General features: G+C 44.6%; 1 protein-coding gene across 3 annotated transcripts; it reads right to left on the bottom strand.

Moving 5' to 3' along the window:
- Positions 1 to 2,175: 2,175 nt before the first annotated feature.
- Positions 2,176 to 13,382, bottom strand: LOC109380534 (C-X-C chemokine receptor type 2-like). 3 transcript variants are annotated; one of them, XM_019638186.1, is made up of 3 exons: positions 13,241 to 13,382; positions 9,148 to 9,202; positions 2,176 to 4,438 (listed from the first exon to the last, which is right to left on the bottom strand). In XM_019638186.1, exon 3 carries the CDS (start codon positions 4,427 to 4,429, stop codon positions 3,332 to 3,334), a length of 1,098 nt encoding a protein of 365 aa, XP_019493731.1. In that variant the 5' UTR covers positions 4,430 to 4,438; positions 9,148 to 9,202; positions 13,241 to 13,382; the 3' UTR covers positions 2,176 to 3,331. The 3 variants fall into 3 exon arrangements, with proteins under 3 accessions (XP_019493731.1, XP_019493732.1, XP_019493730.1); XM_019638187.1 differs by lacking the exon at positions 9,148 to 9,202; XM_019638185.1 differs by lacking the exons at positions 9,148 to 9,202; positions 13,241 to 13,382 and adding an exon at positions 11,927 to 12,176.
- Between the last annotated feature and the right edge of the window lie 237 nt (positions 13,383 to 13,619).

The raw sequence follows: 13,619 nt of genomic DNA, 5'->3' as shown, positions 1-13,619 counted from the left end.
TTTTTTTTTTTCTTAAAGATTTTATTGGGGAATTGGGATCGGGAATAGCATTGGGGAATTGGGGAAGAGAAACAGACAAGTTGCTGTCCTTTTCTTCTTCAGTCTAGTTGTGGAGGACGTTGCTTCACTGGCCCATGTTGGAATTGTGATCATTGCGCTCTTCCTGGGTGAGGCAGTCGCTCGCCAGCCATTGGACAGCCGCTCACGGCAGCTAATGAAAGCGCACGTCAGCTGTGGGCCAACCCCACTGCAGCCTATGCCGTCGCCGGCGACTCACGGCAGCCCAGCTTCAGGTCGAGCTGTTGTTCACCATCTTAGCTGTAGAGGGCAGTGTCACTGGCCCTCATGTGGGATCCGAACTGTGGGTCTGCTGCTCAAAGCTGGTGTCCCAAGCCAACTCTTAACCAACGTGCCACTCAGCTACCTCCCAGCCCTTCTTCCTATGTACCTAATACACAGCAAAAGGATTTGTTTATCATTAAGACCCAGATCAGAAACCTGTGCTCATCCTTGCCTGACCTCTCTGTAGCAGTTTAGATGTTGTTTTTTGTTGCAAGCAATGAAATACTCAACTAAAAGTGATTTATATAAAAAAAATATATTTAATTATCTCCCTTAACAAGAAGTTATAGGTAGGTGGTTCCAGGGTTGGTTCAGTTGTTAAAGTTTGCCTGTAGGGTTTATTTTTTACTGTGGTAAAATATACATAACATAAAATTTGTCATTTTAACATTTTAAAGTGTACAGTTTAATGGCATTAAGTATACTCACATTGTTGTATAAATATCCCCACATCCACCTCCAGAACCTGTTATCATCCCAAACTGAATTCTATACCCTTTAAACAATAACCCCCAATTTCCCCCCCATCCCCTAGTAACCACTATTTTACTTTCTTTCTCCATCAATTTGACTATTCTAGGTACCTCATATAAGTGGAATCATACAGTACTTGTATGTGGCTTATTTCACTTAGCATAATATTTTCAAGATTTCTCCATGTTGTAGCATATATCAGAATTTCATTCCTTTTTAAGACTGAATAACATTCCATTGTATGTATATACCACATTCTGTTTATCCATTCATCTATTGATGGACATTTGGATTGTTTCTTCTTCTTGGCTATTGTGAATAATGCTGCTATGAACATTAGTATACAAATACATCAGTTTGAGTCTCTGCATTTAGATCTTTTGGCTCTAACCCAAAAGTGGAATTGCTGGATCACATAGTAATCCTATGTTCAATTTTTTGAGGAACCTCCATACTGCTTTCCACAGTGGCTGCAACATCTTACATTCTCACTAGCATTTCATAAGGATTCTAGTGTCTCCATATTCTCGCCAATACTTGTTATTTTGTTTGTTTTCATAACACTGATCCAAATGGGTGTGAAGTGGTACCTCATGTAGTTTTGATATGCATTTCCAAAATTATTAGTGATGGGCTCTTTGTATGTTCTTTGGAGAAAAGTCTATTCTCCAAATCCTTTGCCCATTTTTTTAAAGAAGATTTTATTGGGGAATTGGGGAAGGAAACAGAGTTGGGAAATCAGAGAAGGGGAACAGACAAGTTGCTGTCCTTTTGTTCTTCAGTCTAGTTGTGGAGGACGTCGCTTCACTGGCCCATGTTGCACTCTTTGATCATTGCACTCTTCCCGGGTGAGGCAGATCGGTCCCCAGCCATTGGATGGCCACTCACGGCTGCTCACGGGCAGCTCACGCTGGCTGCCGGCTGCTCATGGTAGCTCACGGCAGCCCACTGCAGCCCCACTGCAGCCTATGCCGTTGCTTGTGACTCACGGCAGCCCAGCTCCAGGTCAAGCAGTTGTTCACCATCTTAGCTGTAGAGGGTGCAGCGTCACTGGCCCATGTAAGATCTGAACTGGTGGCCCTGCTGCTCATAGCTCACACTCCAAAGCCAACTCTTAATTAACGAGCCACTTGGCCGGCCCTCCTTTGTCCATTTTTGAATACAACTTTTATTTTGTTTTTGAGTTGTAGGTATTCTTTATATATTCTGGAATTAACCTCTTATAAGATAAATAATTTGCAAATTTTTTCTCCCATTCTGTGGTTTGCCTTCTTACTCTGTTAATAGTGTCCTTTGATGCTTAAAAGTTTTAACTTTGATGAAGTCCAGCTTATCTATATTTTCTTTTGTTGCCTGTGTTTTTGGTGTCATATCCAAAAAATCATTGCCAAATCCAACATTGTGAAGCATTCCCCCTATGTTTTTTTCTAAGAGTTATACAGCTTTAGTTCTTATGGTCAAGTCTTCGATCCATTTAAGTTAATTTTTATTTACGGTGTAGGGTAAGGGACCAATGTCATTCTTCTGCATGTGGCTATCTAATGACCATCCTTTCCCCACTGAATAGTCTTGGCACCTTTCTAAAAATCATTTGACCACTTATGCTTACGTTTATTTCTTGTCTCTTTATTCTTAGGTTCTTTTTATCCTTTGACTCCATCAGCCTAAGCATATTTGGCTTTTCCCCCTCATTGTTACAAAATTGGTGCCTCAGCACCACATATCGTATCCTATAGCCACATTTAAAGGCAAGATCCAAGGATATGTGGGTGGGTGTCTCTCTCTTTTTTAATCAGGAATATTCCCAGGAGTCCTCTGGCCCCGGCAGACTTCTCTTAAGCAATGGTGTGCTGAAGCCAGTTTGTACCAGCCTGTGAAAGCAGATTATTACATTTTGTAGAATTTTGTAAGCTGGTTGCTAAACACCATCACCCTTGAAATTGCCATGGTGGGAGCATTTATACCATGGAACTTGGTGAATGCTACAAATCAGGACTTTTTTCTATAGGAGAGTGGTTTATCAGCACATTCTTGCCCAAAAATTGTACTAGTCAGAACCAACTGGTATGGCCACCCTAGCTTAAGGAAATCTTAGAAAGTGAGCATCTGTCATCTTCGGCCTGTGTCAAGGGAAGTAGGCTTTGCTAGCAGGCAAAGGGAGAGTTGGGGAAGCAACTGTGGTGTTTGCCACTAATGGCTTTCAATGCTGGGAGCTATTTGTAGTTACTTAAAGGCTGTCTTTGAAACGTCTCAGAAGACAATGCTATGGGCTCAGTGGAAGAATGGACAGAGCTTTCACAGTGACATAGTAATTACAGTAAGAGGCGGGGTGCCAGGGCAGGCTTTCTAAACTATACAATGAGGGCCTGGTAAGGATGTGGCCCAGCAACTTCCTGTAACCTCAATGGAGGGCCTCCTTGACACAGATCAGAGACTATGAACAGCCAGTGGACACGAGGCTTGAGTGCTGATGAGAAGGGAGGATCCCTGAGGGGCTGCAACAGAAGCAGGGGTCCTAGAGGGTAGTAGAAGTATTCCCTGAAGAAGAGCCGACAAAGGAAGGCCTGCCTTCCTTGGCCAAGTACTCCTTGCTGACTAGGCCATGGATGGCCATGATCTTGAGGAGTCCATGGCGAAATTTCTGGCCAATGAAGGCATAGATGAGGGGATTGAGGCAGCTGTGCAAGAAGCCCAGAATCTCGGTGGCATTCAGGGCCTGATCAATGTGGTTTCGGCGCTCACAGCTCTCCGCGATCACCCCTATCCTCATGAGGGTATCTGACACCAGGACCAGGTTGAAGGGCAGCCAGCAGAGCAGGAAGACGAGCACGACAGCAAAGATGACCCGCATGGCCCGGTGCTTCTGCCCCATGTGGGCCTGAAACAGCGTGCGCAGTGTGAGTCCATAGCAGAACAGCATGATCAGCAGCGGCAGGAGGAAGCCGAAGGTCTGAGGCAGGACTCGCATCACCACACGCCATTTTGTTGTATTGGCACCCATGTCCTCATAGCAGACTGGGCTGAAACCAGATGTGTAGACGGTCTTGCGGAAGACAAAGATGGGCAGGGCTAGGATCAACGATAGGGCCCAGATGCCTATGCATATGAACTTGACCCAGTGCCTCTTCTGAGTCAGTGTGCGTGTGGCATGGACAATGGCCAGGTAGCGGTCCACGCTGATACAGGCCAGCAGCAGGATGCTGCTGTAGAAATTGACTTCCTTCAGAAGCGAGACCGCCTTGCACAGGATTGTGCCGTAGATCCAGCCCTTTGCCTTGGAGGCAGCCCAGATAGGCAAGGTCAGGGCGAAGAGCAGGTCAGCTATGGCTAGGTTCAGCAGATAGACATCAGTGACAGAGCGGCTGACCCGACTGTATAAGACGACCAGCATCACTAGAGAGTTTCCCAGCAGGCTCAGCAGGAAGACCAAGGCATAGATGATGACCACAGCATACTTGTTGATATCCAGAGATTCTGGCCGGCAGGGGGAAGCGTCCATTGGAATAAAGGGCAGGCCAGTGCTGTAATTGTAATTCTCATAGAGCTCTTCCAAGCTGTAATTCTCCAAGTTAAAGTCCTTCATATTTGAGTCTTCCATATTATAGTCTTCCATATTTGTGGCCTAGAGAAGAGAGATAAGCATTATTGTTCAGTGAAGCTCCCAGATTCCAGGCCCTCTGCCCATGAACTTAGGATAAGATTTTTTGTATTGGCTTGTATATTAAATGGAAGTAGTTGTCACTTCAGGAAATAGCAGGGGATCTCACATTATGAGTCATGTTTAATGATAAATTGTACATTTCACAAAAAGAGTATAGTTCCCTTCAAAGTCAGAGAGAGGCTCTTAGCACTTTCCATGACGTCGGCATCACCCAAAACATTGTGGAAACTTCCCTTCACATAATCCCTACAGAACCTGTTGTCTTGGATGCCTCAATGGTGAGCAACCCTGACTATTGAGGCTGATTTTAATATCAGAACCATGAGGTGCCATTCAGTTTCTCAATCTGGTGGATTAAGTAGGCAATCCAACTGGGTTGGACCCTGAGTAAAAAAATCAAGGTTTAACTATAAAGCTGAGAGAAGAATCCCTTTGTCCAAATTTCTGTAAGTTATTTAAAAGACGTGTTCTGGAAAAACAGTTTGAGCAATAGTGGCATAGAGTTTCAGAATGCTTGAGCTAGAAGAAAGTTTACTCAGTTAGCATGGCCTTGTGTTGTTCTTTCGGAATTCAGAAGGCTTGCTCTGGGAGTATTTGTGTAGATTGAAAAAATACATTAAAAGGCATAAGCAGTTAGCTGGCTGACTGATTCTCCAAGTGGGTGGGAATGTAACAGATTATCTTGGGAGCTCTGGACAGTCATATTCTGCCATGTAGGAGGGCAGAGAAAACTAAGAGGCTCCCAGAATAAGGAGGAGGGGTAGCAAGAAGCAGAGAAGGCAGGTGGAGACATATTACCCTTGGTTTGGTGGCTTCCTTGTCTAGGTGGAGACCCTTCCTGGCCTGCCAGTGCATGCCTTTACCCATCCCTACCTCGCCAGTACCACCAGGTAAACCCATCTCTGTTGATTCTGCCCTTGTTGTGGGGTTAGTGGAGAGCCTGCTTCTGGAATGGGGGAAGCTGCAGCCACTTTGAAATATTATCCTCGTTTTCAAAGAGGAAGTAGACTAAAGTAAATGAGCTACCAAATTAGCTTCCTTTTGAACCACAAAATATATGGCCATCGTGCCATTTCTTTATAAGGTATGAGCATCCTGTGACCATATGCAAGCCTGTAACCCTCCTCTAAATGGAACCCAGTGTTAAAGAGAAAAACACAAAGTAAAAGTCTCAGGAATTACTCCACAGTTCACTAGGATGATCATAATAAACAAAGATGGACAATAACAATGCTGAGGGGGATGTAGGGAAATTGGACTCCTCATACATTGCTGGTGGGAATGTGAAATAGTACAGCTGCTGTGGAAAACAGTTTGGCAGGTGTTAAAAAAGTTAAACATAGAGTTAGCATATGACCCAGGAATTCCACTCCTAGATACATACTCAAAAGAACTGAAAACATATGTCCACACAAAAACTTGTACATGAATGTTCATAGCAGTATGATAGCCAAAAAGTAGAGACAATCCATCAACTGATAAATGGATAAACAAATGGTGGTATACACACACAATGGAGTATCATTCAACCATAAAAAAGAAGGAAGTACTGATACATGCTACGATGTGGATAAACCTTTAAAATGTTATTCTAAGTGAAAAAAACCAGACACAAAAAGCTTTATACTGTATGATTCCATGTGTGCGCAGCCTCCAGAGTAGGCAAATCGGTAGAGACAGAAAGTAGATTAATGGTTGCCAGGGGCTGGGGGGCCAGGCAGAATGTTAATGGGATCATGAAAGTGTTCTGGCATTCGATTGTGGTGATGGTTGTATAACTTGGTGCATATACTAAAAATTACTGACTTTTACACTGTAAATGGGTGACTTTTATGGTGTGTGAATTATATCGCAATGAAAAAAAAAAGGCTAACCAAAGGGTATAGCCTTGCAAAGCAAATACAAATATTAAAACAACATTAACAACAGAAACAACAACAAAAGTCCTAGGAAGCTTTTCTCTTTAGCAGAAGAAAGTCTGTCAATCATATATAGCAAAGAAAGCCGAGTGGGGTTAAGAGAAACCGGAAAAATAGTGCCTTTGTTTTTCCTAGAGTGATGGAATTATTACTCTTTACTTTCCTGAGAAGGAATTATTTTTTTCTTCCTTAAGTGATGGGGCCAGGTAAATTGCCTTCTTAGCACATGGAGACCACAGATAGAGCAGATTTGATCAGTCTGTGAATTTAGAAAGATGTAGTGATGAGGGTAGGGCCCAGTCGGCCAGGGTGATAGGGTGGTAGTGGGAGAGGCAGATAGTACAGCTGGCTTGGCCAGTGTTATTGGCAAGACCTGCAAGAAATCATTGGTTCTGTAGTCCCATGGTCATGAGCAAGTTTGCTCAGAGGCCCAGGGTTATGTCCAATGAAGTTATGAGGTCAAGGGTGGGTGACCTCTGGGAGCAGATGATTGGAGATACTCTTAAGGGAACGAATGACCTGAGGGAAGATCCACCTTTGAGAGAGGATGCAAATCATTGATGGGTGCAGAGAGCTTGTGCCCATAGAGAAGAGAACCCTACATTTCTGCTTAGGCAGGGCTGGGGCAGCTGCAGAAACTGCCCTATGAGGAGAGGCAGCAGCAGGCAAGCATGTTTCACAGGTAAGCCCTCATTCTGGGTTATCCAGTGCTCAGCTGTGCTGGGGCTGGGCTGCAGGTGTATGAGTGAGCACCCCTCCCGTGCAAGTCAGGACAGACATAGAGAACTCAGGAAACAGAAGCAGGCCAGAGCAATGACCTCCAGCCACTGAATGTTCTGTTGTTTGTTTGTTTGTTAACCAATCTCTGAGAGGATGTTTTAGCAGTTAAAGGGAGAAATTAAAGGAAGGAGATGACACCTCTGAGAGCTGCTTTGTGCCTCATACGTACATGATCTTTCTCAATCATTGCAAGCAGATATGATTAAGCTCCTGTTTACCAGTGAGAAGATGGGCAAAGCAGGGCTCAGAAACCAGCCTCGGGTCCTCAGAGCCTAGAAGTGTTGCAGCCAAAATTCCAACTAGGTGTGAATGGCTCTGCATGCTATTTTCATTCTACAGACCTGCTTCCTTAAAAATCGCACTCTGAGCTTTCTTGGAGGAGGCCAAAGTGCAACTTTCTTCATTCATCCAAAATCCAGTTTCATCAGACACCAGCCACCTGCACCATGCAGCCTAAATTCTACCCGAATGAGATCAAAGCCTTCTGTACAAGAGGTGTACTGGTGGGGAAGCCGCACCACATCTGCCCTGGCCCCCAAGATCAGCCCCCTGGGTCTGTCTCCAAAAAAGTTTGGTGATGACATTACCAAGGCAACAGGTGATTGGAAGTGTCTGAGGGTAACAGTGAAACTGACCATTCAGAAGAGACAGGCTGATATTGAGTTGGTAGCTCTGCCTCTGCCCTGATCATCAGAGCCCTTGAGGAACCGCCAAGAGACGGAAGGAAACAGAAAAACATTAAGACGGGCCAGCCGAGTGGCTCAGTTGGTTAAGAGTCACTCAAGAGTGTGAGCTCTGAGCAACAGCGGTTTGATGCCCAGCCCGAGCTGAGCTGCTGCTGAGCTGCCAACAGGTGGCAGGATGGCTCAGCTAAAAAAAAAACCCACCAAAAACACAACAAAAAACCCCCAGAAAAACCTTAAGCACTGTGGAATTATCACTTTTGATGAGATTGTCCACATCGCCTGACAGATGTGGCGCTGATCTTTTGCTAGAAAACTCTCTGGAATCATTAAAGAGAGTCTGGGGACGGCTCAGTCTTGAGCTGCCACATCAATGGCCGCCACCCTCATGACATAATAGATGACATCAACAGGGTTGGGGTGGAATGCCCAGCTAGGTAACAACTACAAAAAGATTATTTGCAACACCCCCGCCCCCTCCTCCAAAAAAAAAAATAACACCTCATACATTAAATATATTTGTAAGCTAAATTCTTGAGATATCATTAAGTCAACGTGTGTATAGTTCACACCCATTGTTTGATGTGCTGTACATTACTTTCTTTGCTATTCCTTAAGCTCATAATTAAAGAAACAGCCCTTGCAGGAATGATAAACCAAACGCCCTTGAACTAGCTGACCCCTACTGATCACCCAGTCGTGTCCTCAGTGACCCAGCGGGAGATTGCCTCATTGAACAAAATTGCCTGCCCCTCATGACTAACAGTAGTTCAGAAACTCCATAGGTGGGATGATTCTAATTTATTTCATAAAAATGCTGTAGAACGAGGACATTTACAAGATCCCAAATATTTAAGGCAATCTTTTAAATAACAACAAAGAAATCAGTTATTTTAATACAATTCCAATATTTTTTCTCTATATAAATATCATCCATAACATTTGCATTTAATATATGGGAGGGGGGACTCAACAGTGTCGGGTCCTTCCTCAGGCCCAATCTTGGTCAAAACAGAGAGAGCTGGCTGAGTCTGGAAGGGAAACGGGTGGGCAGTGAATTGTCCTAAGAGGTTGTTGAGGAGAGGTGTAAGGAAGAGGGGCAGAAACTCTGCCTTTGGAGATACTGAGGCCTAAAGAGAGAGAATGAAGAGATTAAGGGATATGGATGAGGCCCACCAAGCGGGGGGGGGGGGGGATAGATGCCTGGAATAAATGGAGGCTAGTGTCAAGGGAAAGCAAGAACAGAGACATTCTGAACGGTGGGAGGGGTGGATGTCCCAAGACTTACCAGGATTCTGGGCTTTTCACCTGTAGGACACCTTCAGGAGATCAGATGTGTCTGACTGCAAGGGCGGCAGTGGTGAGAACAGAGGAAGTGAGTGGTGATTAGATTGCTCAATTTTGGGGTGGAGCCCGTGAGAGTGCAGGATGCTCTTGATAACTTGAATAATTAATTCCCAGGTCAGCTTTTGGATCACTAGACATTTTATGTACGGGTGGGGTTCATACTGGGAAAGGACCTGTGGTGTTTTCTAGCCAATCTTTCCATTTCACAGAGGAGGAAGCAGGCCCACACAAAGGCAATGGTTTGCCCAGGACCACACAGATTTCTCTTATCTTCGCCTTGATCTCAGCAGCCTTGGTCTTGTTCATCTGTCCTGACTCTCTCCACACTTTAGCTGCCCCGAGCTTCCCTGTGACTCCTGTCCAACACTACCTCTCTTGAACATCTTTCACATCTCAAAGGGCAACAGTTCATTAAGACAACACGGATGGCACTTAAGCTTCTGGAGAGTCTAGTACTTTCTTCCCTCGACCTAATGCCTCTTGTCTCCAGCCCATCCACCCTGGGAATCCTTAAAGCCTCATAGATCCCTTCTCTATGCCACATCCCTTTGAGAACCCCCACCCCAAGTGGCGGCCCAATTCCAACTCTCTTTGTCTTTCACCCCACTCTGGAACCATCTGCTTTGACCATGAGTTTCTCTTAGGGCATTGCCCTTCTTTCTTGGCTTGTACCCTGGGATTGGGTCTGCCATAGCTACCACATTTGGGGCCAAGACCATCTAGTTTGGAAAGAAAACCTTTTGGTAAAAGTTAAAATCCCACCCAAGTCCAAACACATTTTTGAAAACAGTGCTGAGTGACACTACGAGTATATTTTGTCACATTTGCTATTGATTGCAATCGAAAGGATAAATACAGGCAGAGAAGTGAACACGAATTCACTGCCCCCTCCCAAGCCCTCACCCAAAGACCAATGCCTTAGTCCTCTGCACACTCGTTTCTATAGCCTCTCTCTCCATGCATCCCAGGGCCCACTGACTACTCGAAGCCAGTGGCAAACTCACTTAAGTTACCTACCCTAAGGAAAGAACCTCTGAGTCCAACTGTTTAGCAAACATTCTTTGTAATTTCCCTCTTTTCCATGTTGGAGAAGAATGCAATGACTCCTGGCCAGGTGATGCTAAGACCAGACAGAGGCTCATGACACACGGAGAGGCAGGTGAGAGCAGCGGTTAAGAACTGTGTTAGCTGAGCAACTCTGGGCAAGCAACCTTTCCTTTCTGAGTCTCAGCGTCCTCATCTGTAAAATGAGGCCAATGATAGAATCCAGCTCATCAGATTGTGCTGAGGATGAAATGAGGGATTACCCGAAAAGCACTTAAGACACATACAAAGCATGAAGTTAGCATCTATTGTCGTGATCATTATTACTGAAACAGTTTATCAGCTAATAGCATGCTATCTCTCCCGCTACATCCCCAAGCAATGGGTCTGCTGTCCAGGCTGACTTCCATGTACATCTTAATTTGCTCTGACCTAGATGACAATAGTTACACTAGCTGTACTGTTGAGTACCTATAAAGGTTTAGCTTCTGGGAAAAGTGCTTTTTCAGAATCTGTATCCTTTTATCCTCACAACAACCCCATGAAATATGTACTCTCTGAATGAGGAAACTAAGACTCAGGGAGTTAAGCAATTTACCTACAGTGACGCAGATGAACTGGATTTTAAGCAGCTTTTAAGACATTCTTTTACCTGACTTCTTTGTCCCAGACAACTGAATACAAAAGGTGTAGAAAGGAGAGCCCAGATTTGACAGTTCCCAACTGGCCTGCTTCTTGATTTTCACTAGGCTGATTCATTTCCATCGAGCCCACCACATGCATATCAATGGTAGGGTGAATAAAGAACCAGCTTCCAACCCTGATTCTATTAATGATCAGGCTGAGCTTGAACAAGTCATTTGTCTCTGAGCCTTGATGCGGTTCATTGGAAAATGAGAAGATTGTTCCAGCTCTGTACTCTCCAATATGATAGTTACTAGCCACATGTGGCTACTTCAATTGAAATGAGTTGAAATAAAAAAACTAGTTTCCAAGTCAAATCAGCCATATTTCAAGGGCTCAATAGCCACACGTAACTAAGAGGCTACCATTTTTGGATAGTGCAGCTATAGAATATTTCCATTATTGCAGAAAGTTCTTTTTTATACTATGCCGTCTAGGTGAGGATTTAGTTATCTTTAGCTTTAAGAGTCTGCAATTCATCACCTCAGTTCTCAGGGGACTCAGACTGCAATTTCCAAGTCCCCTCCACCAAAAATATGTCCCCATCAACCCTAAGACTGAACAGCTCACTTATCTGCAGTTGCTGCTACAGCTGTTATTGTTATTGGAGTGGCCTCTGACACCTGTGTGACTCAGGGCTTGGTAGCAGTCAGGGCTGTTGGACAGGATAAAAGTGAAGCAGGCTTTCAGGGAAACTCCTGACCCAGGGTTGCCAAGGGGGAAGTCCGAAAGGCCCACCAAGGGAGGTGTTTCTCCAGCGGAGCAGTAAGGCCTGTCCTGGGACTCTGACTCCAGGTCGAGATGCCACCTGCAGAGTCTGCATCAGCATTGGAGACTTTCATGCCTTCCTGTCTTGTCTGATGGCTTCAGGAGGAGCCTGACAGTCTGAAGGTGGAGGTTGGCCTAGTCTATCTCTCTCACTGAGTGTTTTGAACCTGTACCTCCTTCTTTAAAAGGAAGATGCAACCCCAGCCCCCAGCTGACAGACTTGCCTGAACTTGCACGTGCACTTTCTTCTTTCTTTGTAGGGTCTGTGTGAGAAGCATCCTTTCTCTTTCTGGTGAATTCCTGCACCTAGCTGTGGGACCAGTGGGACCCACTGCCTCTTACATCCTTGAGGATCCTGCCCTTTTGGCCCTTCAACCACCTTCTTCCCCTTCAGCCCCAGAACCTGCTTATGCCTTTCTCTCCCTTCCCCTGTGTTAGGTTCCCTTTAGCGACTGCTCCACAGTGCCCTCTTGTTCATAAGCAAACTTCTCGAAAAAGCAGCTGTCTCCACTTTGCCACCTTTTGTTCGGTGCCCAACCCACTGCCACTAGCTTCCTTCCCAACACTGCTGAAACAGCTTTTGCCAGGGTTACCAGTGACCTCTGGGTTACTGAATCCAATCAACGCTTTTCTTAAAGAAAACGGTCTTAATGTTATAAAAATAAAGCATGCGTATCGTAGAGAATATAGGTGACACAAAAATATATAAAGTAAAATTGGAAAGATTCCCTTCCATCCTTCTCTTTGTTCACCCATATTTGTGTTTTTTTCCCCCAGACTTTTACTGGTGCATGCACAAACATGTTTTCCTTCCTTCCTTCCTTAATAAAAACGATATTTAACTAGTTATATTTTATGCACCTTAATAAAGTATCATGGACTTATTCCACTTCAGTGCATGCAGGTCCAGCTCATTATTTTCAATGACGACATAATGGTCAATGGTGTGTATGTATCATGGTTTATTTGATAATTACCTTACAGATGAATGTTTAGGTTCTTGCTATGAGCATCTTTGGATATAGGTCTTTTGGAACTTGGATGAGTGTTTCTGTAGCTTAAGTATGATTTTGCTGGGTCATATCTGTACATGTTTAAATTTTGATAAATTTGACTACATTGACCTTTAAAAAGACTGTCAGTTTGCTCTCCCATCATTAGTTTATAAAAGGCCCTGTTATCCTCTCTACATATATGATTTTCTGCTAGCCTGCTGCATGCTTTTACCTTTATTTATGGTGAAATGGTTACTATTCAAGTCTTATCTTACTGGATTTCTGCCTCACTTCATCCTACTGACCCCGTTTTCTTCTTTCTCCTGAACCTCTTTTGGTCTTGTTTGTTGCTTTAGTTCTCAATCCATTTTCAAATATGGGTTTTCCAGGGGTTCTGCCGTGGCTCTCTTCTCTGCCTGCTCTCCCTAGCCAGCCCGCCTCCTTCCTTGGCTTCAGCTACCACCCGAGATGCCAGTGTTTCTCACACCTGTAGTCTCCAACTTCTAAGTTCTCTCCTAAACTTACACTCTTACATGCACTTACCTTCTGAAATCTCCCCTGAGGTTTCACAGATGCTGCACACTCAACCTGTAGAAAACCGGACCCCTGGAATTCCCTGATACACGTGCTTCTCCTCCTGAGAGCCCTCTTGTCTATTCCATATTCATCTGCTTAAGCTGAAATCAGGGCACGCCCCTCACACTTCCCTCCTCTTCCTCTCTACAGAGGCTCTCTTCTTAATATCACTGTTGACAGTGTTAGGCAACACGTCATTCTCTCTCGCCTAAGCTACTTCAATAGTCCGGTGATAGCTGTGGATTCCAGGGCTGGGCTATCTGAGTTAGGATCCCTGCCACGTCACTTATTGGTGTAGACCTTGGGCAAGTTATTTAATTTCACTGGGTCTCAGTTGCATTGTCTG

The sequence above is a fragment of the Hipposideros armiger genome, unplaced genomic scaffold (genome assembly GCF_001890085.2).
Source record: "Hipposideros armiger isolate ML-2016 unplaced genomic scaffold, ASM189008v1 scaffold_38, whole genome shotgun sequence".
In the NCBI taxonomy this organism is placed as follows: domain Eukaryota; kingdom Metazoa; phylum Chordata; class Mammalia; order Chiroptera; family Hipposideridae; genus Hipposideros; species Hipposideros armiger.
Note: the sequence above shows the minus strand (reverse complement) of the source record. Positions and strands in the feature narration are given on the sequence as shown.

Bases quoted from the DNA above. Each gene is read 5' to 3' on its own strand.
- LOC109380534 (XM_019638185.1), bottom strand. From the start codon at position 11,980: ATGCTTCTCACACAGACCCTACAAAGAAAGAAGAAAGTGCACGTGCAA. The intron at 4,439-11,926 runs GCAAGTCTGTCA...TCTCTTCTCTAG, and splicing joins AAGTGCACGTGCAAGTTCAG to GCCACAAATATGGAAGACTA.